Source organism: Mustela nigripes, chromosome 8 (assembly GCF_022355385.1).
Source record: "Mustela nigripes isolate SB6536 chromosome 8, MUSNIG.SB6536, whole genome shotgun sequence".
In the NCBI taxonomy this organism is placed as follows: domain Eukaryota; kingdom Metazoa; phylum Chordata; class Mammalia; order Carnivora; family Mustelidae; genus Mustela; species Mustela nigripes.
Window position 1 is genome coordinate 36,689,674 of NC_081564.1, and position 25,864 is coordinate 36,715,537.

The 25,864-nt window shown below is 39.0% G+C and overlaps 1 protein-coding gene across 2 annotated transcripts in view; it reads left to right on the plus strand.

Annotated features, from left to right (window-relative positions):
* L3MBTL4 (L3MBTL histone methyl-lysine binding protein 4) overlaps positions 1 to 25,864 on the plus strand; it is a 453,622-nt gene that overhangs the window by 314,521 nt on the left and 113,237 nt on the right. For both annotated transcript variants that reach the window (XM_059409232.1, XM_059409233.1), the window contains exon 15: positions 21,738 to 21,911. In XM_059409232.1, coding sequence (XP_059265215.1) covers positions 21,738 to 21,911 — 174 coding nt within the window. The remainder of the gene's footprint in view (positions 1 to 21,737; positions 21,912 to 25,864) is intronic.

Consider the following 25,864-nt stretch of genomic DNA (forward strand, 5'->3'; position numbering starts at 1 on the left):
AAACTTTTCTGCCTAAATACATCTTTACTCATGTGCACTGCCCTCACGTTCACTCCTCTGTGCAATGCTACTTAGCTCTTCCTTCTCTTCTACTTTCGTCTCCACTTATCACCCTTCTTCTCTTCATCCTCTTCCCTCTGTTTCCTTCTCTTCTTACGTTTTCTTTCTTTTCCTTGCAAATGGCAAACACTCCTCTGGGTCTCGCTATGGTCCCATGCAAGGTGGGAAGGAGGGTGAGAAAGGAGGTGAGGGCGGCAGTCACAGGGCAGGAGTGAAAGAAGAGAGAGCCGTTAGCCTGAAGGTCTGGAGCACCTAGAGATGAACGAGAGCAGACCCAAAATAAGAACTCAGCTTCCAGCACTTTCTCCTTCCGCTGGCACGCCACTACTATGAAGTTCTTTCTTATAAGCTTGCTTGCTGTGACAACACACACTGCACTCGCCTCAGTCCTGTCCTTCTATCGTTCTCCAAAATAGTAACCACAGACAGATTGCTGATGCAGATAGGCTGCTCTCATGGACCGTGCACTCGCTTGCTCTCTCTCTCTCTTTTTCACACACACTCACCCCACAGACACAGGGGAGAGAAAAAGATGCAAACGCAGAATGCAGTGTGTGTGCAAAAACGGACTCATCTAAATGTACTGAGGTGACATTTCAAAAAATATTGTTTAACTGCAACATGCATTTGTTCCATTACTTGAAGATTAAATTTTGAAACTTGACAGAGGTCTTGGGCATCAGTGGGAATAGAGCATATTCTCACAGGAAACAGACACACTCCAGTCTGCAAATCACTTGGTTGAATATTAAGCAATTACACTTCACCATATTAATTTCAAATAATCTCTTTTGACTCGTAGTAAATATTCATGATAAGATTTGCCCTTAGCTCCACAGCTTGACACCCAGTAGGGTGCCCCCTCCCTTCACTCTTGAGTGTGCAAATCCCCTGAGGCCTGCCCTGGTTCCAGATGCAGGCTCTGTGAGCAGTGATGCCTATGTGGTGACAGGAGACCCGGGACCAGGAAAGCACCTCAGCCTTCTGCTTTTCTTCTCTTTTCTTTAACAGAACAAGAAAATATTAGAAAGAGACTGCAGGAAAGTATAAAAAAGTCATGAAAATCTCTCTCAATTTTAAAGAAAATGAAAAGGTCGGGAAAACTGTAGTTGTTGGACACCTTCTGTGTGTTCAGACCCTCAGTGGCCTGGGCATTTTCTGGGGGTACACAGAGGGCTTCCAGAAGGTCTGTGGAGTCAGGGGAAGTCTGTGCCAAGGTTTGTGTATATTCACACATGAGCACATTTCAGCCAGGGAATCTGTGATGTTCAACAGATTCTCAAAAGGATTTTGTCCCCAAATAGGCTCTGGAGTAATACTGAGGAATCATTCAGAAAGGTCCTACAGAGTGAAGAGCTCACCCAAGGGAGTGAGGCCTGGATGGACAGAGGGCCCTCCAGCTGGCAGAAAGCAGGGCCATCCATGGGCAGAGGCTGTCACACACAGGGTTGTCCCAGTCCTAGAAGCGAGAATTACCGAACAGTCTGACGGCGATGACAACAATGGTTAAATGCACCTGCATTTGTGGACATGCTTGTCTCATGCCTGCACACGGGGTGTGGATAGGAAACCCAGAAGGAAATAAAGAAATAGGTTGGTGTTTTGCAGTGGGCGTAGAGCAACACTTTCTCTTCCACCAACATTCTACACTAGAAATTGTAAAACTTCTAAATTATATATTGTAACTTTTATCATTTTTTTAAAAAATGCAAACCAGTATCGACGAAAAGCTCAAATGAGAACACATAAAGCCTGTGCAGGTCCTAAAGTAATAAAATTCCCAAATAATTTTCATGGTCTTAAAAAGATAAGGAAATCTTGCAGAGATGTAGGTAGAAAGCATGGAGCTGAAATTGAAGTCTGTATAGAATTGGAATACTTATAAGTAATTCTCTGTCAAACTGATGAAATTGGATGAGTCAATAGAGATTTAAACAATTTTGTAAATCCAACAAACTGAACCTGTAGAGTGCTTGAACTCCCAAAGACACTTACCGACAAGGAACAACCATTGCCACGATGGAGTCCCGTGACAAATTCACATTTGTGTCAAGCATTGCTTTAAAAAGGTGGCCCATGACTGATCTAAGAAGAAATTGACCATTTTTCAGGGAGACGCCAAAGCATAACACCTATTGAGGAGATTTCACGTTTTAGACAAAGAGGTAATGTTGTTTTACTTCCACTACCTTCTCTCCTCCAGAACATCACTGCATTCAGCTCTTGAAAACATACACATCTGCACAGACTCACAGCCCCCTAAAAACCTGCAGGTGCCCAAACAGGTGCGGGGGGCAGTATTTTGAGGTGCTCCAGACCTTCAGGCTAATGGTTCTCTCTTCTGTTCCTTGGAAGGCTAGGAGGGAAGGAGGTGAGACAGCCAGTGCTGCTGTGCTCCCACGATCTTGACAAGCCCATCTGCCCTGAGACAGACTGCGCTTCCAGTCTTTCTCAAGGATGGCTTCCAGTCAGTGACTAGCTGGGAAATCCAGCTCTGAGAGCAATTTATGGACCTGAATAATCTATGCCTCTGCAAATTGGAGCTCATTTCAGCTTTCTCAGATTGTGAAACTTAACATATCTAGAGAGCTTGAAATGCCAGCTTATCCAGACAGATGTGCTAACAAAAACATACAACTGGAACACTTCCATTAGGATGATTTTTGTGCAAGCAAGGTTTTAAAAGATGGTAATAGACAAAATTAAAAACGAGAAAACTTTTTCTTCCTTGTCACATATCCTTTACCCTCTGGGCTATACCCTAGTCCCCCCTCCTCCCTCGGATCTCCCACCAGCCACAGCAGAGATGGCTTTCTCACCTGAAAAATGCTCTTTACCACTAAGCATATCTCCTTGCTCCATTTTAATCTGTTCTAAAAGCTGTTCCCCACGACCATATGCTAGACCCGGTTGTGTCTAGCATAGCAAGTGGCAATGCGAGAGGGCCAAGAGTTGACCAGTTCAAAGCAGAGGAGAATCAAACACCAGTAGTGTGTGGGGTGTGAAGGGGGGGTAGGAGGGCCTGTTCACTCCAGGTCCTGCCCATTGACATGTCACGAGATGAGGTGGGTGACTCAGCATCTAATTCAGTGATTCAGAAGAATTTGACATGCAGGCAGGTACCCAAGGGGAAATGTGCAGAATAGGCAAAGCCTTTGGAGATTCTCAGCAACATTCAGCCATGCAGATGTATGAAATGAGGGCAGCAACTGGCCAGTGCTCAGGCTGGAACTCGGAGAACGCATTCATTCTCTGCTGCAGCCACAGGTATCTGCTGGCAGGGCGCCACAGACGTCTTCCTGTCCAACTGCTCATTCTATTAGGTCGTCTCTCTTAATCACCCTAGGAGGAGTCCAGAATTCTCCTGTCAGTCCCATGGTTTAAAATGTTAGAAAAAAATCAGTGAGCCTGCCCTGCTCACCTTTGATATCACACACACTCACAAAATTCTAGCTCAGTGTTTTCTTTAGCACCTCCCGAATTCAGTAAGCCCCACCGATTAATTCTCTGTGATATGTGTCAGAACCACGTTTTCCTTCTGTTCCTGCCACTCGTATGCAGACCCTCGTGGCTATTGTCTAGATCTCACCCCCGCCAAGCCTCAAGCTGGTCCAGTGGCCCAGAGCCACTAGAATGACCTTCTTGAGCTCTGAGCACCAGCTTTCCCGATTCATGACCTGCTGCAGCTCTGACCACTAGAAACTCTCAGCTGGGCATTCAGGGACTCCCATATAGTGAGCAAGCTTCGTCCAGGCCTGTTCCCCAGCCCACTGGGACTCTTCTCCTGGTCTTGTCTCTCTGCCTCCACCCTTGGGACTGACTGAAACCCGTCCAATTTCAAGAACCTGCCCCTGGGCCCTACCCATCCTAACTAAACCAACAGTGGCTGCTGCAAAAGCAGTTTCATGAAAACAGTCTCTTCCTAGATTTTATTTATTTAATGAAATGCTGCATATAATGTGTGCACTTATCATGATGCCTGGATGTATATTAAATATTAAGTACATATCCCTATAGCTATAATTATATCATGCGTTATTAAACATAGGCTATCCATGATAACAATAAACCACAGCAAATGCTTCTTTTGCCTTTTAGATTTCTGTTTGTTTTCCGACCCTTGAGCTAGGATCTTTGCTATACTTGGGTTACCCTGATGCCCGGTATTGTGCTGCTCATGTAGTGACACTTGGTCAGTACTGGTGGATGAAATGAATTGACGGCTGCTTTGCCTCCTTCTGCTGCCTCCACTGAAGCAGGGTACAGCTGGGACGCTCATGTAGCCGTAGAAGGTAGAATGTTCTATTTGGTCACATAGATGCAACCTGAGTGGAGATGTATGTGGATGTGAATTATTCAAATTCTCATTTAAAAAGACGCTAAGGACAGAGCTTTAAAGTCTCTTTCTGGCAGAAAATCAAGGCTATCTGCTCTCTATTTTCTTCTCCTTTCTCACAGTTTTATAAATTACAGCTTGTCCCAATAAAAAATTATCCAGATGGCCGGTTCTTCACATTACATTTCATTCCATGCAGGGGATGCGCCTTTGTTTCTAAAGAATCCCTTCTTTAGCACATGTTCTATTCTTGCAGCAGCTCAGTAAATTTCAGAATGAAATTTTAAAAATACGAAACAGCTGAAATTCTTAAAGTAGTCTAATTTCCCCACTAGCTCTCTCTATATAATCAACAATGCCAACGATATTATATAAATATATTAATTTCATCAATATCCATTTGGCAAAGCACCTAGTATGTACAAGGCATTTTGCCAGATCTTCCAAAATTTTTATTTTCTCTAATCCATTCAGAGAAAGATCTAATGCCAGAGGCACTTTGACGTAGTAGTTAAAAGTCTAAATCTTGGCATCAGTTTCCTAGGGCTTCAGTCTCATCTCTACAGCTTCTTAGCTATGTGGCCTTTAATGATCGACACTTTCTGTGCCTCAGTTTCTTCATCTATAAAATGCAGGTAGTAAGAGGAATACTGTGAAAGTTGAATGGATTAACTTGTCAAGAGAGCTTAAGTGAAAGAACAGTATGACCTGTTACAAATATTAGACTAATCAAGTTGTGTTCTGGTGGTACCTTTAAATATTTGAAGAATCTTACTACCTCAATTTAATAGAAATAAGAACATCTGAGTATATATTTTATATTAACCTGGTCATCTTTTAGAAAATATTTTATGTGTTGATTTTTAATAACAAATAGTTAAATTACTTGAGCAATATTTTGGAACAGTTCATGGTAGGAAAAATAGTATTGATCCCATTTTCTTGAAAGAAGTAGGCATTCATTTTTAACCATGATTACATAGATGCCCCAGTCTTAAATATCTCAGGATTGTTTTATTTTAAAAAAAGCAAAACAAAACAAAAACCTGTTTTTAAACAACTTCCTTCAAGATTTAATGAAAGATTTCTAATTCTGCTGTTGGTTCGTTTTTCTAATTAGGACGATATTGCCTTACACACACTAAATTATAGTACACATTTGCCTTTGGTGTGTTAACTAATTTAGAGGAAAGAGAATTGACAAATTCCTTAATATGGAGCCTGCCTGTGCATATTTGAACCTACAGATGAGTTTTTATTTGCAGAGTGTGGAATGATAAAAGTTCACCTCTTAAATAGAGATCCACAATGTATGCCTTTATAGTCCTCCAAAATATTAATGCATGCTTACAGGGTAGAGAAGGGAAGCAGGACTTCTGTAAATTTTCCTGTATCTGTTAGTGTTTGGAACTCCTAAGCTTAGGTCACTGAAGGATGTCTTGTCCTCTGACATGGACTGATTTGGTTTTGCTTTTTCCATCATACACACTGCACTCCTAATCTTAAGCTTATACGTTTGTCAAGTTGGTGGTGAATTTATCATTCTGAGAAAGAACATCCGAAAACAACCTTTGAATGCCCTGTTCAATATTGGATCAATATTAGCATTTAACACAAGGGTTAGATGCTTGTGAGTATATATAAATAAATACAGATATAAACATATCTTTATCTATATCCAAATAAGTTTTTTACAATTTTACTTAAATTGAGTATATTAAATTTAAGACCATACAAAAGATGGAATTATTTCATTTTGATCCATAGCCAAAGTATATGCCTTTAATTTATGGATAAATTTTTTAAATTATCCATAAACTAAAGGTATTTTGGAACACTTTTAAGTTGAATTATTCTTGGAACATTTTTAAGTTGAATTATTCTCCAGATGACCTTTGGACAACTGTCCTGAAAAATGTTTTCTCTTCTGAGTGAAATTTTGTTTTAAAACAATGCATGTTTATGGAAAGAGGAAAAATGTACTTTAAAAACCTTTGCAGAAATTAAATATATTTCAGATTAGAATATTCCACTTGAAAATACAGTTCAACAACTTAAGCTATAAAAAATAACCTTGAAATGTTCATAACACTTAACCAAAATATTAAAATTTAAAAGGTGATTGATATATAGTATATAGTGATGTATAGTATTGGTATATAATAATAAAAATGTTCTTTGTAATGATAGAAACACAAACTTATTACTGTAATTGTTTTGATTGAATTAATAATGCAGCATACTATCCACTTTGTTTAATTTACTGCTTAATGTTAACCATGTAGATAGTATTCTGTTCAAAACTTTTATACTGCAGATTCTATTCATCAGATCTTCTCCATGCATAGATTATATAAATTATTTAGTATATTAAGCTGGTTTCAGAATAAAATTTTAAATGCCATTTGTGTGCTATTTAGCATACCATTACATTCCTTGAGAATAATTTCTACCTTGAGTGTTTATAGTAACCATCCACTAAAATACTTTAGAGGAAAGAGAGTACACACACAAACACACACACCACCCTTTAACCTTCATTCTTGATGCATCTTTCCTTCCCTGTCTAGTTTATTGACAATATTACCTATTCTGGAATAGTTAAAACATTTTTGTACACTCAACTAAAGGGTATCTCCTAATGAATACCAAGTAAATGTCATATGTTATATTTGACTTTTTAGTATTGAAATTAACAAATTCATATCTAATGAAAAAAAGGAAATTGCATTTAATTTTATCTGTTTCTGTATATACCAGTGGAGTTTCTATTATTGGGATGTACTCAAGCCTTTATCAGTTTCAAATCTGTGGATATTTTAAAAACCACATTACAATCCCAGTAGGCTAAGCTGTGATAAAGGCTAAATTCTCCTCCCAGTAAGGGCTTGTTCTCCACTTCTGCAGTTGGGCCTTTGTTGTTTCATCTGGGCAGTGGGTAGAGATGCCAGAAAGGGCTAGATTAATTTTTCTCTAAGAACTGAAGCAGTTTTTGGGAGTGAGGATTCAATCTGTGGTAGCTAAATAGGGAGACTGGAAAGAGAAGAGCCAAAATGCGCTGAGTTACAAGACACTGATTAAAGGAGTGACATTCTGGGCTGATTGAGATGGTCTTTTCTCTGGGTTTTATGTTTGAAATCCTTCCTGGCCACAACTTGAGTGACATCCATAAGGAGTTATAAATTATATGTATGTAAATTCTATATCTATTTATCTGTTATTTATTTAGCAACTGATGTGCTGCTGCTGGTGTAACCCAGTCTTACTCAGGTTACACTTATGTGAACAACTGTGGCCTCTTATTTTAAGAAACTTATAGTAGAGAAGATACATATAAACAAATAACAATATAATAAGAAAACTATTCATAAAAGTTGGAAAATTTGTGATTGATTTTTCTTCTTATATGACCAGAATTTAGGTTTTATGGGTAGTTAAGGTGGAAAGGGCTTTGCAAGGTAGTCAGATCAAGGGAATCCTTGAATGTATGCAAAGAATTTAAATTTGGGTCTAAGAGCATACATTTAAAACAAGTGATATGAAAAACAGAGGGATAAATTAAGGTTAGAATAGCCTTCATTGGATGCACATGGACCAGTTATTATTTTAAGCACTCTGCATCCCATGTAATGTTTACATTCACATAGTAAGTGGAATGTGATTCTTCGTGTTGCATGTGAAGAATCCATAACTGATGGAGGGTGAGGACTGCTGGTAGAAGGAGGATTGATACTCAGTTTGGTCTGTCTCTAAAGCCTCTTTTCCCATTGCAGGATTCCTCAGGTGTTTTAAATGAGTAGAATAAATTATTCTCTTAAAAAGAGAGGTAAAGAAAAGAGGAGCCTTTAATAAAGTTTCTTAACACTAAAGGGATCATTAGGATCCAGGAGGATGGAGCAGACATACTTTTGTCTACTACTCCTGCTAAAACCTGGACATTATGTATAAAAGAAACAAGAGGGGAAGCCTGGGTGTCTCAGTCAGTTAAGCAGCTGCCTTTGGCTCAGGTCATGATCTCAGGGCCCAGGGATGGACTCCCACATGGGGCTCCTTGCTCAGCAGAGAGCCTGCTTCCCCCTCTGCCGCGCTCTGCCTGCTCTGCCTGCCACTTCCCCTGCTTGTGTGCTCTCTCAAAAATAAATAAAATCTGACAAAAGAAACATGAAGGCTATGAAAAGTGGAGAGGACAAAGTAGACCAGCTAGAGAACTCAACACCTGAGTAGCAACACAGCAGTAAATTCCATGTTTTCTTTGTCCTTGTATACTCTGGATTGGTGGTGGTTTCCATTGTTTTCATTTGTTTCAGGTGTGTTCGTAATTGCCTGTTGAAACTTTTTTTTTTTTTTTAAATTATGGCTACTTTACAATTATTGTGAGATAATTGTGTCATCTGTGTCATTTTGATGTTGGCATTGGCAGTGTGAAAACATGAAATTATCAAACTCACTGGTAAAATGTAGGCATAAATTGAAATTCAAAATATTCTTATATTGTAATGGTGGTACACCAGTCACTTTAACTTTAGTAAAAAAGGTTTTTAAAAAAGTAAAAAACATAGCTATAGCTATAGTAATGCATTATAGATACACAATATAAAAAGATGTGAATTGCGACATCAATAACGTAAAAAGTGAGAGAAGTAAAAGTGTAGAGTTTTTATATGCAATGGAATTTGTTATTATATATTTAAAATAGTTTGTTATTAGTATGTTTTATGTTAGCCTTATGGTAATCACAAAAAAAAAATCTGTAATGGATACACAAACTCTAAAAAGACAGGAATCAAAGTATACTGATAAAACAAAAAAATCATCAAATTACAAAAGAAAACAGCAAGAGGAAAGAAAAGAACAAAGAAACTATAAAACATTCAAAAAACACTTAACAAGATAGCATTAGTTAGTCATTGCCTATGAATAATCATTTTAAACACAAATAGATAAAATTCTCCAAACAAAAGGCACAGACTGATTTAATAGATTTAAAAAAAAAAAAGATTCAACTATGTGCTACCTACAAAAGACTCACTTTAGCTTTAAGGAGACACATAACCTGAAATTGAAAGAATAGATGAAGATATCCCTTGCAGTTGGTTACCAAAAAAGATCAGGGGTGCCTAGCTTTATGTCAGATGAAATTACCTTAAGTCAAGAATTGTCTTAAGAGGGGCACTTGGCTGGCTCAGTCAGTGGAGTGTGCAACTCTTGATCTCAGGGCTGTAAGTTTAAGCTCCATGTTGGATATAGAGATTACTTAAAAAAATAAAAGCTTTAGGGGCAACCAGGTGGCTCAGTCAGTTAAGCATCTGCCTTCCACTCAGGTCATGATTCCAGGGTCCTAGGATTGAGCCCCACATCAGGCTTTTTGCTCGGTGGGGAGTCTGCTTCTCCCTAAGCTCCCCTCCCCTCCACCACTTGTGCTCTCTTTATCTTCTCTGTCAAATGAATGAATGAATAAAATCTTTTTAAAAAATTGTCGTAAGAGACAAAGTCACTATATAATAAGAAAGGACTCAATTTATCAAGAGGATATAACAATTATAAATATGTAGCCAGCAGTGGAGAACCCAAATATATACAGCAAACATTAACAGAAGTAAAGGGAGAATAGGTAGCAATAAAATAGTAGGAGACTTCAGTACTTCACTTTCAGCAACAGACAGATCATCCAGACAAGAACCAATAAAGAAACAGTGAATTTGAACAGTACTACAGACCAAATGGACCTAACAGACACATACAGAACATTCTGTCCAAAAGCAACAGAATACACTATCTTTTCAAGCACATTTTGAACATTCTTCAGGATAGATCATATGTTACATAACAAAACAAGTCAACAAACTAATTAAGATTGAAATTATATAAGGTATCCAAAAATGATAGTATGAAACTTAGAAATCCGTAACAGGAGGAAAATTCAGAACTATGTGAATGTCAACACACTCTTGCACAACCAGTAATTCAAACAAGAAATAAAAAAGGAAATTAAAAAAAAAAACTTGAAACAAATGAAAATGAAACACCATATATCAAATATATGATGTGCAGCAAATGTAGTTCTAAAAGGAAAGTTTGTATTGATAAATACCTACATCGAGGAAAAAGAACAATCTCAAATAAACATCCTAACATTATAACTCAAGGAACTAGTGGAAAGAAAAGAGCAAAATAAGACCAAAATTAGCAAAAGAAGGAAGTAATAAAGAGTAGAAATAAATAGAGATTAGAAATACAACAAAAAGATCAATAGAACTAAGTTATCTTCTTGTAAAGATTTAAAAAATTAACATACCTTTAGTTAGATTAAGAAAAAAGAAAGAAGACTAAATAAAATTAGAAAAGAGAGAGAAGACATTACAACTACAACCATGGAAATATGAAGGATCATGAAAGACTAATACAAACAATTACATCACAATTAATTGGCTAACCTAGAAGATAAAGTCCTAGAAATATACAACCTTGGAAGTGTGAATCATGAGGAAATAGAAAAACTGAACAGACAATAATGAGTAAGGAGATTGAACGAGTAATTAAAAATCCCAGAACCAAGGAAAGCCCTGGATGAGATGACTTTCTGGTGAATACTACTAAACATTTAAAGAAGAATTAATTCCAATCTTTCTCAAATTCTTCCAAAAAAGTGAAAAGGAGAGAGTACTTGCTAACTCATTTTCTGAGGCCAGCAATTCCCTAATACCAAAACCAGACAAGGACACTATAAGAAATTTATAGGCTAGTATCTCTAATGAATACAGATGCAAAAATCCTCAACAAAATACTAGCAAACCAAATTCAACAGCACATTAACATGATCATATACCATGATTGGGTGGGCTCTATCTCTGGGATGCAAGGATATTTCAACAAATTCAAATCAACAATTGTGAAGCACATTAACAGAATGAAGAATAAAAATCATATGTTATCATATGATAACATCCAGAAAAAGTATTTGACATAATTCAGCACACTTTTATTATAAAAACTCTCAACAAATAGAAGGAATGTAGCTTAACATAATAAAGATCATACCTGACAAGTCCACAGGTACAGTCATGGTGAAAAGCTGAAAGATTTTCTTTTAAGATGGGAACAAGACAAGGAAGCTCACTCTTGCTGCTGGCGTTCAACAGAGTCCTATAAGGCATGCCCAGATAATTAGGCAAGAAAAAAATTAAAAGTCATCTAAATCAGAAATGAAGAGGGGCGCCTATGTGGCTCAGGGGGGTAAAGCCTCTGCCTTTGGCTCGGGTCATGGTCCCAGGGTCCTGGGATCAAGCCCCGTATCAAGCTCCCCACCGAGCGGGGAGCCTGCTTCCCCCTTTCTCTCTCTCTGCTTGCCTCTCTGCCTACTTGTGATCTCTGTCTGTCAAATAAATAAATAAATCTTTTTTAAAAATCAGAAATGAAGAAGTAAAATTATCTCTTTTTGCAGTTGACATGATCTTACCTATGGAAAAACCTAAAAACTACACTGAAAAAACTGTTTCTATATACTAATGATGAACTATCTGAAAAAGGAATTAAGAAGACATCACAACAACATCAAAAAGGATAAGGTACTTAGGGATAAATTTAACCACTGAGGTGAAAGATATGTATAATGAAAATGATAAAACACTAATTAAAGAAATTAAAGAAGATATAAATAAATGGAAAGATATCCCATGTTCATGGATTAGAAGAATTAATTTTGCTAGAATATCCATACTGCTCTGAGCTATTTACAAATTCAATGCAATCCCTATCAAAATTCTAATATAATTTTTCAAAGGAATAGAAAAAATCCTAAATTTCATATGGAACTAAAAACACCCTGAATAGCCAAAACACTCCTGAGCAAGAATAACAAAGCTGTACACAGTACACTCTTCCTGACTTCCAATTATACTATAATACCATTAAAACAGTAATCAAGACAGTATGCCACTGGGATAAAAGCAGACACAGAGTAATGGAACAGAATAGAGCCCAGAGATAAACCGACATATATATGGTCAGCTAATCTTTGACAGGGGTGCCAAGATTACATAATGGAGAAAGGAGTGTCTCTTCAAGACATGGCATTGGGAAAATTGGATATCTACATGTAGAATGAAACTGAACTCTTACACCATACACAAAAATCAACTCAAAATGAATTAGAAACCTAAATGTAAGGCTTGAAACTTTAAAACTCCTAGAAGAAAACATGGGTAAAAAGTTCTTTGACATTTGTCTTGGCAATGATCTTTTGGATGTGATACTAATAACACAAGCAAAAGAAGCAAAAATAAGCAAATGGGATTACATAAAATCAAACAGCTTCTGCACAGCAAAGGAACCACAAATGAACGAAAGCACAGCTTTCATAGGAGAAAGTATTTGCAAACCATACATATCTGATAAGGATTAATATTCAAAATGTGTAAGGAATTCATACTACTTAATCACACACACACAAAAATAACCCAATTTAAAAATAAAGGACCTGAATAGACATTTCTCCAAAGAGGACTCAGAGAAGGCCAACAGGTGCATGAAAAGTGCTCAACATCACTCATCATCAGAGACATGCAGATTAAAACTGCAATGATGTATCACCTCACGTCAATAAGGATGACTTTAATAAAAATTAAATAACAAGTATTGATGAGGATGAGAAGTGGGAATCCTTGTACATTGTTGTACAAATGTGAAATGGTGCAGCCCCAATAGAAAATGGTATGGAATTTCCACAAAAAATTAAAAACAATACTGCCATATTACCCCACAATCTCCCTTCAGGTGTGTATCCAAAGGAATTGAAATCAGAATCGGATGTCTATCCAAAGGAACTGAAATCAGAATCAGAGATACCTGCACTCCCTTGCTCATTACAACATTATTTGCAATAGCTAGGATATAGGAAACAATCCGAGTGTCCATCAATGGATGAATGGATTGAAAAAATGTGACATGTACATACAACAGAAAATTAGTCTGCCATTTACAACATGAATGGACCTGGAGGTCATTATACCAACTAAAATAAGCCAGACTAATATGGTTTGATGCTGCTTTTATGTGGAATCTAAAATAGCCTCATAAAAGCAGAGAGTAGAATGGTGGATGCTGAAGGCTGGTGGGTAGGGGAAATGGAGAGGTGAAAGGTTAAAAGGTACAAAGTTCAGTTAGGCAAGATCAATCCTGCAGATCTACTATACAAAGCACAGTGCCTATAGCCAATACTGTTACGTACACTTAACATTTTCTAACAGAGTAGGTCTTACATTAAATGTTCCTACCACTGAAAAATAAACACATACTAAATGTGGCAGGAGGAGTTTGGGAGGTGATGTGTATATTTATGGCCCTGTTGGTGGTGATGGTTTCACAGATGTATACTTACTTATCCCAAATGGCTCGTGTTGTTTACTTGAAATATGTATAGCTTTTTATGTGTCAGCCATACCTCAATAAGTTGCTCTAAGCAATGAAGAACCAAATAAAAATTATAGAACTTAAAATATAATAAATTGGATCATTATTATTATATTTTGCATCAGAATAGACCTTTAAAAATTAAAAATTCATGAGCATTAAATTTGGGTTAGGCATGATACCAGGAGCTCGCTTGATTTGACTCATTTGGTTTTCACAAAAATCCCTGTAAGAAAGGTGTCATCACCATTTTATAGATGAAGTGAAAAAGAAAAAGAGATTGAATAGCTTGCCTGAGGTTGTGACGCTGGAAACTTGAATCCAGTTTCCTCTGATTCTTAAACCTGTGCTTCTTGGCACTCAACTAAACCGATTACAGTGCTCCATGGGTGTAGTAATTCTCTTTCAACTTCCTAACTGCCCATTTTAGCAAGTTCATAATATCTAGCCTGACTTCAGAGCTGCATTACCCCCGCAGAAATGTGTTTTTAGAACAAAATGTATTTTATCCAACCTTTTGAACTCTGAGTTCTGTAGCTGTCAATTTCTTTTAACTCTACTTATGAAACTTTTGTTTTAAATATTTATACTTTTTGCTTACTATGTGCATTCAATTTGCTAATACTTTTAATGACAATTAAGTGATGGTATCATCTATTTTCTGGGCAAAAAACTAGTCAGAATCAGAGAAAATTTACCCCTAAGTTATCCTGGGCAAATTCATTTTATTTTACTGTATTGTATTGCATTACATTGTATTACATTGTATTGTATTGTATTGTAGTGGGGCAACTTCATTTTAAAACCACCTGAATTTGAAGAAAATTAGCTTTAAGACCTTAGAATCTCATAGCTATACCAGTTGATTTTTGCCTCTCTCTGTGTTGGAGAACAATATAATAGAAATTGTGTTACCTCCTCAGTTGATATTAGACAATGTTGTTTCTTTCTCCCTGGTCTATATTCTAACATATGTCATTTGTACTTGTTCCTTTTTTTTTCTGGCCTTGAGAAATTACTTAGTTGATTTGGTCAGCGGTAGTGATGAATATCCTGAGTATTTGTGCCTGCCTTTCATCCTCATAGAAACAAAATCATCAACAATTTAAGTCATTAGCTTTTAAAAGTTTCTGTAGAGACTATTAGACATATTCCATAATTTCAACAAATGCATTTCATCATTTATCATGCTTTTCAGTGCCATTTGGCCAAAATATCAGTATTTTCTTAAGAATAAAAGATGTTTGGGGCACCTGGGTGGCTCAGTGTGTTAAGCTTCTGCCTTCAGCTCAGGTCATAATCTCAGGGTCCTGGGATCGAGCCCCCCATCGGGTTCTCTGCTCGGCAGGGAGCCTGCTTCCCCCTCTCTCTCTGCCTGCCTCTGCCTACTTGTGATCTCTCTCTGTCAAATGAATAAATAAAATCTTTTTAAAAAGAGAGAGAATAAAAGATGTTCATTTCATTCTTACGCTGTGCAAGTTTAGACTACCTACGTATTAAAGACTGAAAAGGAGTAGCTTCTTTTCTTTTTTATTTTTAAGATTTTTAAATTTTATTTATTTGACAGAGAGATCACAAGTAGGGAGAGAGGCAGGCAGAGAGAGAGAGGGAAGCAGGCTCCCTGCCTAGCGGAGAGACCGATGCGGGGCTCGATCCCAGGACCCTGAGATGATGACCTGAGATGAAGGCAGCAGCTTAACCCACTGAGCCACCCAGGTGCCTCAGGAATAGCTTATTTTCATAAAGTCAAATAACAGTGAGAACAAACTGTACTGAGTGGACTGGGAAACAGTGAGGGGCGGGGCGGGGAGGTGTTGCTCTTTCTACGTGACCCGCGTGTGATGAGAGGCACCTGTCCCAGGATGGCTCTTGTCGCCTCAGGGCCCAAGGCTGAATTGCAAGACAGGAAGCATTTATTTTTCTAGCTCCTTCCCATTTCCTCGCTGACCCCCCTTTCTCTGCGCCTCCTTTGAGGCCTCTCATAGGATCTGACGGTGGCGGCCATTGAGAGCCTTCCCGCTGCCTGTTGTTTTGGGGAGGCAGACCCCTTAGACCATCTCTTCCATGAATGCTTCCAAATAGGACGTCTCCACCCAGTCCCACAAGTAATTCTTTGTCTTTTGAAGATAGATGAAGAGACTTAGAATTTAGTCTCCCTGCTCAGATATGATTTATCTATGTCATCTTTTCTAGGTCATGGTAGGAAATTGAGAATATAGTTGGCTTATAAGATAATTGAGACTAAAATCTAAAACACAGTAGGCCTCGTCAAGGGGTAGGTTAGTTGCATTAGAGAACTGTCTCTAATTTTGCCTAGCTGAGGGCTTATACCTAGAGAAGGGCTTCTCCTGGGAGCTATTGTCTGTTTCTGGCAACTTCACTTTTCAGGATTGGAGAAAGATTGTCAGTGATTTGACACTCTTCCTGAAATACTGCTGACCTCTGTGTTGTTGGTGTTTATTTATGTCTGGGCGTACAGCACTGAAGGGGCTATTTCATTTTTGCTATTTTGCTGAAATTTGTCATGCTTCCCAACATTTTCATGTCATGCCACAGAGAGAAAATGATAATCAGTACTTGGGAATGAGAAGGAATTTAGAGCTTAGAGGAGGCTGCTCAAGGCTGGAAGGACTGACCTGGGACTCTGGCCCCTCCTGGCTGCCCTGAGGGTGCAGTGGGACACTGGTTGGGAAGCTACCAATATGTAAGTCGAGACAACTCAGTTATAACCTTAGGGCCCAAACTGGCCACCGCCTAGGATCTTGTGGAGCATGGCCCATTATTTTCAGCAGAACAGGGTAGTCAGAGAAGCAAGAACCAAATCTGCAGCTTGGGTATGAGAAGATGAACACACGGTTGATACAAGATGATGATCTAGTAGAACAAGCAGAACCGGAGTTGGTGATTAGCAGTCATCATCTAGACTCAGAATTGGGGCCAGATGCGAGAATCCATGATGCAGGTAGGGACTCCAGTTAGAGAGCGAAACTCAGTAATAGAGAATAACTCAGGATGAGGAGCACGTAAAGGACTGGCCAGGTGATATCTGCCAAGTGCAGCCCCACTTCTGGGTTGGGGTTGAGATGCAGAAATCCTGTCCTGGGAAGGAATTGAGAAGAAAATGGGAACATAGGACTTCTGTCCCAGTAGGGCCCCCAAATTCTAGCTGTGGCAGCAGACAAGGCATTTAAGAGCAAGGACAGAGGCATGTGCCTCTTTAGGAGATCTGGAGCCCACGAGACTGCCTAGACTCATGAACAGAGCATGAGCACAGCTGTCAGCACTGGACACTGCTTCCGGTGGGAACCTTTGAACCCTACAATGAACAACAGGGTTTAGCAAATTATCTTTGGCCTCGGATCAGTATTGGTCCTGGGAATGTCAGGAAACTCACCAACCTGTGCACAAAAGGAAGGAAAATTCAAAGGCTGAGGGCCCTCCTGGGCAGGACACACAAAGCAGCAATTCAGCCTCAGCTGCCAGGTTGTGCTGCGTCTAGCCCTCCACCATTGCAACTCAAAGGCAGTCAGGAATGCTCCTCTTAAAAGGAGTACAGGACGTTTTCCTAAAGAAAAAAACATGTATACTGATAAAATTTAATTTACTTTTCTGTTTATTCTCAGATATTAATATTATGCTTAAATAATCTGAAAAGCAAAACTAGTTATTTTATTTTATTTTATTTTTAAAGATTTTATTTATTTATTTGTTAGAAGGAGAGAGAGAACAAGTAGAGGGAGCGGCAGGCAGAGGGAGAAGCAGGCTTCCCGCTGAGCAGGGAGCCAGATGCAGGGCTGGACCCCAGGACCCTGGACCATGACCTGAACCAAAGGCAGACGCTCAACTGACTAAGCCACCCAGGTGTCCTAAAACTAGTATTTTTTAATTGTCATCATTTTTATGTTTCTATTTATGAAGAAGACTGTTAGGACCACGGTTTTAGATCTGTTAGAAGATCCTTTTAAAAACTTGTCTGCAACTATCTGGTACTTTTTGCTTTGCTTAGTGTTTACCTTCTGTTCATATGCCTTGGTGCTATTGGTGAGCTTGTAGCTCTTCTTTACCAACTATTTGGTCAAACCATATGAAATTCAGATAGTTGACTGCCTTTGTCTTTTAGAAACTACACTTTCGGGGTGCCTGGGTGGCTTAGTGGGTTAAAGCCTCTGCCTTCGTCTCAGGTCATGATCCCAGAGTCTGGGATCGAGCCTCACATCAGGCTCTCTGCTCAGTGGGGAGCCTGCTTCCCTCTCTCTCTCTGCCTGCCTCTCTGCCTACTTGTGATCTCTGTCTGTCAAATAAATAAATAAAACCTTAAAAAAAAAAAAAAAGAAACTACACTTTCATATGGGTCAACTGACTAGTTTCTGCTCTCTCTTCTTCCTTTTCCTGAACATAGCAAACACCCCCTTCACTAAGGAAGGCCAGGAAAATAGTCCGCTCGGTCAAAGAAGCCGCATCTTCCACACAATACTGCTGCTCAGGGCTTCCCCCTCAGCCCGCAGTTTCTACACCTGCTATCATGGTCCTAATGAGCTCAAATTTGAATGTACTACTTTCCCATCAGTCAGAAGCTGACATTTTGCCTTGACCGACAGAGCGTTAGGCTATAGAAATTTCAGCTTATGTCAACAGTTTTCTAATGAGACTTTATCTTCAGAATCTCCTTTCCTCCTCAATATTTAACTAAACCACAATAAGTTTTAAAAAGCTTTGTCATGGGTCTTGAAACATGGGTCTGGAAACAAGTCCCACATTGGACTTCCTGTTCAGTGGGAGTCTGCTTCTCCCTCTCCCTCTGCTGATCCCCCTGCTCCTGCTCTCTCGCACTCTCCCTCTCAATTAAATAAATACAATCTTTCAAAAAAAGAAATACTTTTTTAAAAAAATAAAAGTTTTTATCACACACACCCAGGACAATCAACTCAGTGGGTTTTTAACTGTAGACACACGCACAAGCACATGAGTAAGGTTCTGCATTTGCAGAAAGGCAGGCCAAAGCCAGGGATCCCGTATCATTCACACAACTGTGTTCTCTCCAAAGAGCACAAGTAAGCATGGTGTCGCAGTACGGAAATGGGTTCATGGCACAATAGCAGGTTGGAAAGGGTGCAGACTGCTCTAGCTGAGATGTTAACATCCCCTCTTCTCTTGTACTTCCGTGTCCCATCACCATCATCTTTCGAGTTCTTCACCATAGCAGGCCACACCTGGTTTTGCCATTTAATATGTTCTTTTGCACTTCACACTTCATTCCGATCCGTGTAGCCTGGAGGTGGGGTGTCACCAGGCCTGCCTGGTGGAATCAGGATGTGTGGCACCCTGACGACACTCCCGGTGTTCCATTCCTCACCTCTGGAGACACGGAGGGGCTGGAATGGAATTAGGAAGCAACAGGCAAGGGACAAAATGATTAGAGGGACTGACTGATGAGTGAAGTTTGAGGGAACCCACATTTCTTTCCACTGAAGCAAGTCCCGAACAGGAGCGTCTGTGACTGCTGTCTACACTGCTGGACGAATAAGGCTGGGGGACAGAGCATCAGTGCCGTGCAGCACGAATCAGGTTGGGGGATGATGCGAAATTAAGAAAATTCATTACCTTAATACGTCATTTAAAAGTCTCAATTTGAGAATATGTATTAGATGGATAGCAGAGCTTCTGAATCATAGTATCTTAATGAAAACTTATTTGTGCTTGAAATAAACACTTCCTAGTTTCTCTTAGGATAGCCTCATGCTTTCAACTTTTATCTGCAGAGAGTTCTTTCTAGAATTTCCCTTAGATCTTGTATGCTGCAGCTTCAACAGTTACTGCCTCTGTGCTGTTATTGGAAAAAGTTCTTTATCACATCTTAGCTTCTCACACAGGACTGTAGTGGCTGCGGGCATACTCTAGCCATTAGTCACAGCGAACAGGGTGCTGTTCTCCCCTGTAAACACCTGCCTCGGCTTCTCTTTGCACAAGAATTATACCACACTTCTTTCCTGTTTCTTCTTTCGGTGATGTGAAAAACCTCACATGGTGCTAATTATTAAGTGATCTATTTTGAGGCTTCACAAGAAAGTGCCAAGCAACTTTGGGAAGGTGGCTTATCCTGTGTGTGACTGTTTTCTTACCCGCACAATAACTTTATTAATATTATCTGAGTATTTAGTAATAAATGTAGAAATAATTTATGTTAAATCTTGATTTTTAGTGGTCATCTAGTACACACTCAGTAGTGATAGCTTTTTTGGTTTTATTATTATAAATTATATTTATAAATATATGTTAACTTCTTCACTGGGTTTTTCTAAAATTCTTATGATGTAGCAGATGCTCAGCTAATGGATTATTGAATCAGTAACTGAATAAACCAATAAATCAGCACCAAGTATTACAGATTACTGAACATGCATATAGAGAGGACTCTCTTGTGTGTAGCAAAGGCTGCTTATCCTCTCTACTGCCCGCTCAGATTCACTCTGTCTTGTTGGGCAGGCTGATGTCATCCAGAAGATCAATTCTAGATATAGGTTAATACTAAAGACCCTCTGGGGTTAGATTGTATATGGGCTGTCCTTGGAAAACTCCATCTGCTTGAAAATAAAGGAAGGGGGCACTTGGGTGGCTCAGTGGATAAAGCCTCCACCCTTGGCTCAGGTCATGATCTCGGGTCCTGGGATCAAGCCCCGCATTGGGCTCTCTGCTCAGTGGGGAGCCTGCTCTCCACCACCACCTCCGCCTGCTGCTCTGCCTACTTGTGATCTCTCTATCTCTGTCAGATAAATAAAATCTTAAAAAAATAAAATAAAATAAAGGATGAACTGCATTGGTCCCTGATTTTATCATGCCATTAAAATTTAAAAAAAGAAAATGTTCATGCATCCAAAAAGAATTTATTATGCATCATATGTCAGCAAATATACAGTAAATTGGAAGCAAATTCCTCAAAAAGACCAGACTGCCTAGATACCGATGCATTTGACTCTCTGCTTCTCTAGATGGAGAGGATGATAACACTATGATAATAATAACAACTACTGTGTTGGTGTGTGTGTGTGTGTGTGTGTGTGTGCAAGATTTGTCATGGTCCCAGCACCCCTTGGAACTGAATCTGATTTTCCCATGTAACTGGAGAGAAACAGAAGCTTGAGAATGAAATACTTTCCCCTGGGGTTGCCTGCAGCTGACCATCACCCCTGGGCTTTCCCTGAGAGTGGTTCCCTCACTCCTCTAAGAAACAGCAGAGGTTTGGGGCTTCTTTGGGGACAGGGATGCAGGCACAGAAATCCGATGGAGACTACCAGTCTGTAGAAAGAATCAGATCATGTGTCCTAGTAGCTCATTGCCAGTTAGGCTCCAAACATCCAAGATGGAGGATTCAGTCTTTTCTCTGGTCTCTGCCTTTCATCTCAGGTGTTCCTTCACATTCAAACACAACACTTTCTAGCAGGTTTCAGGAGGATTAAGCAGAAATACAGATACAGTATTTCTAGATACATGAACGTTGAGAAAGAAAAGCATACTATTTTCTGATAATGGTGAATATTTTTCATGGCCCATAGTATCTGGTGATGTAGGTAATCAAATCAGGGCATACATATCAGAAGATACAAACTTTGAATCAAGTGTTTACATAACATTTCCATTGCTCTCCCAGAAGCACATTATTACATTATTCTTAGATGTTTAGGTTTCTAAAATAGTAAAAACTGGATGTGTATAGCAGATGACTATACCTTTCATTCTCTGGAACCAGTGTTGTGATCTGGAACTTGAGAGTTCTTTGAAGGGCAGTATTAAAGGAAGCTTATTAGGGTGTCCTCAGTGGAAGAAGAAGGCCTCCCTCCAGTTCTTAAAATTTGGATGTCAGTCTGTCTCTGTGGTGGTGGATTCCCGGTCAACTGCTGTAAACTGACAACTGTACGCTCGTTTTTATACAAACCAGTGCTTTTGGCTGCCCGTATTCAGACATGAACCTGAAAAAGGAGGCAACTCTTCATGATCGTCTGAGAGAACAAACACAGGCAAATTTGGAACCCGACTCTTCACATTCGAAACCGAAGAACATCTGTGGCTTGAACTTCAATGGAAAACATGAAATGGTGAACAGTCAGCCCAGGTAAGGAACTTTTGAAAATGTAAACCGGAAAGTGAACCATGTAGAAGAGTAAAAGAACAACATTTTTAATAATAATACCTAGTTCCTTGTGTTTCTTTGAAATGGTTGTTCACTGGCTCATGGGATTCATCTAAGGTTTAGTCTTCATTTAAAAAAATACTTTTTATGTCTTTGTTTTCAAAAGTTTAGATTCACGTCTTTCTAGATGTACATGTTACACATGAGCAATAAGAAAGCGCATCTCATCTATAAAATTCCCTAAGATTCGCTTTTGCCTTGAAAACATCTTTGTTCTGTGGGATGGTTTCAGAGATGGACTCTTTAGGACGTGGAGTACAGCGTCCGCTCCATCCTACCAGGATTTCCTGTCCTGCCTGATATCTGCCTTGTCCTTGTTAATCCAGGTGCCCCTCCGATGTGATTTCTTCTAACTCGGAACAGTTTCCCTGTTGATTCATTGGTAACACGTGATCCTTTGGTTCTTAAATGTGAACTTACCGCTTGAAGCAACAATTTCCAGTTTTCATTTACATGTTACTGTTTTCTAGGGAGCTGCAAATGCAGCCTTGTTTTTTATATGTTTTAACCTATGGCAGGAATTATAAACATAGAAAAATCTGACACTCAGGAAATAGTGGGAGACCAGACACTGGCTGGTCAGAGAAGCGAGAAGCGGGTGTTTTAAAGACCATGCTGCAGGCAGAGGCACTCCTGTTCAAGCCCTTCAGAGACTGCAGACTCCCTGAGCTCTGAAGGAACGGTTACCTGAGGGGGGCTGCTGTTTCTTCCCAACCTCCAGAGCCTTGCCCTTTTCACTCAGCCCTAGGTGGAAGGAAGAAGCAGGTGCCTCTCATCATGTGGGAGTCTGAGCTTCCACTGAAACAACTTTCTGCCCCTTTATGCCTTCAGTCCCAGTGAGGCTGCTGCTTCCCTCTCAGCCTGTTCATTGGGAGAGTTTGGTGCGAAGTGTGGGTTTTGTTTGTTTTGTTTTTTCAAGCAAATGTTGGTATAGCGTATTTGGGTGGCATTTCCTTCTTGTTGAGTAGTTGATTTGCTTCTGCACACCTCTGTGCAGATTACCTCTCCTTTACTGCACCATCTATTTCCTATAGATACGCATGCCTATTTTCGTAGCTGTGTCGTGCATTTTTTATTATTTGTTAGACGCCCACTTCTCTTGTTGAAACTTCATAGGGTCTAGCTGTTCTTTACTGCCTCTTTCCCACCCACACTGTTTACAACTGTAAGTAGTTGAGAGCTCCAGCATCCTTTCCGTGTCCTAGTTGAGGGAGAACTTTTTCCTTTTTAAAAAACTGTTTTCCAAGGAATGGTGTTTATTTATCCCAGAATTATAGAGATCAGTACATCCTTTTGCTCATATTCTTTCTGTTCTGTTACCTTTTTATTTCCCAAATAAAAACTTAGCTCGTGACTCTTGTAAACATTTTAGACATTCATCCTCAGTGTCAAAAGTCAGAGAGACAAAACAGATCTTTGAACCACTTCCAAAAAAAAAAAAACACAAACTGTTAAACCGCCACATTCTCTGAGGCTAGCTAAGCCTTTCTTTTCAGCAAACACAGATATATGGCCTCTTCTCTCTTGAATTCCTCTTTGGAACTTACTCTTTTCTTTTCTTTTTTTTTTTTTTAAGATTTTATTTATTTATTTGACAGATCACAGGTAGGCAGAGAGGCAGACAGAGAGAGAGAGGAAGGGAAGCAGTCTCCCTGCTAGGCAGAGAGTCCCTTGTGGGGCTTGATCCCAGGACCCTGGGATCATGACCTGAGCCGAAAGCAGAGGCTTTAACCCACTGAGCCACCCAGGCACCCCAGAACTTACTCTTTTCAATACATTATTCTATGCTTTACCATTTTGAAGGGGATTTACACTGAAATAGATCAGATAAGCATAATTACTACAGATAGAAAGAAGAAGTAGAGAATGTTAGTTGATTACCACGTAGAAAAATGACACATGACCCTGTCCTGTGGAATCCTATTTCATGTACGCCCAGTGCTGTGTAAATAACGGGGCGAGGGGAGGGGAGTCATACCGTGCACATCTTGAATCCCTTCTTAAGCCTTCTTTTGTTTTCCAGTCTCAAGACCAAAGTCCTCCTTGTGCTCCAGTCCCAGTCCACTTCTTTTCATTTAATCAGCTCTCATGACAATGCTTGCACAGTATTGGCTGGAGTGCCCACTTTGATTCTACCCCAATCTCTATGATGTCCTGCTCATGGTCTAGAATTCCAGGGAGAGGGAAGAACAGAGCAAAGAAATCATCAAGGAATCATATGTAACACTAATTCTGAGCAGAAAAAAATATATTTTAATTCTCTTTACAGTTTACTTGTTGTGGTTTCCTGAGGCTGAGTTTGCTCTAACCCAAATCATTGCTCTTAAAAATCACAAAACAGTAGATATAGGTGGAGGATATTTAAATTCAATCTCTTTCTTCTATCTGTTGGGAATGATTCTCACCTGGCTCACGTCCAAGGATAAGAATGGGGGATAAATTAGTGAAAATGAGAGTTACAGTTTCCATCCCCCTCCCATCCATCCATCCATCCATCCACAAATACATCACTGAGCTACCGACAGGCCTTCTGTAATTGCTTATACCAGCAACACTTGTCACTTTAGAATCTCAGACTTCTGACAACTCAAGTGCAAAATGTAAAATTAATTCTTGACATTTTTCCCAAATCAATTAGGTGCTGTCCAGAAATTTAGGGAATTTTGTCTTTTTCCTAACTGCATCCCAGTTTTGTAATTACTTTTTAGAAGTGTATTTGTTTCCATATTAATCTTGGTAGAGGGAGTTTATTAGTTATTCATTTGATTATGTTCACATTTTCTGAATAGAAGGTCAAGTTTTAAAATTGAGTAGATTATATACTACTAGATGTTTACAAGATTCACATTCATGGAAGTAATATTATATGTTAACACAACTCTTAAAGACCCAGTCTCACAATAGGCCCTCATTACTGAAAGACTGTCATTTTCCCTTTATGCTAATAGAGTGAGAAGTATTACATTCCTGGTGCATTAAGTACAGGCAAATGATCTTGAACTTGAGTTTCTTTCATTTATGTATATACTTACTCTAGAGGAAAGGGGATATTTTTGACAGTTTATAGTTTGCACATACATTACCTTTGAAGTTTCCCATAATCTTGTGATTTAGACAAAACAGATATTATTGTCAGCATAGTATTGCCATTTATAGGTGAGGAAATTGAGATCCTTAATAATAACTGATTTGGGACCCAAATATAGGTGTTCTGTTTCAATCCAGCATATTCCTGTTTCAGTAAACTAATAATAGTAACACTAGAAGTATCAGTAATAATAACTATCTAATATTAATATCACCCACACTTTGGGCCACAAAACACTGTGTTAAACAGTCTGTATGCATCATGTTAGTTTAATTTTATCCTTACAACAACCCTATTTATAGTAATTCTTATTTTGATTTTATAATGTGGACACTGCAGGTTCAGGAGATTGGGCAGAGTTGGCAGGATCGCACAGACAATTAGTAAGAAAATTAGGATTTGGGTCTAGAATGGCCTGACTCCAAATCTTACACACATTTCAACTACGTTAGACTAGCAAAAGAATGTCAGCTTAACGCTCTGAAGGGTTTGGCTGAATTTATGTCTAGATGACTTTCTACTGTGTCTGTGATTTTCAGGGTCATCTGGTGATGCATTTATTTCTTATTTCTTGAAAACAGAACTATTGGAAGGGAAGAATCTTACCATGATTTCCCCCAAACTATTTATTTTTATTTATAGTATATATAATACAATATCTTCTATCTTGAACACATTTCATTATAATAAACTAAAGGCCTCTCTCTGCAACATGGGAGTAAAATTATACTCATTAAAACAGTTTCATCATATCTAAATTACTTTGAAATGCAACTGTCCCCTCCCC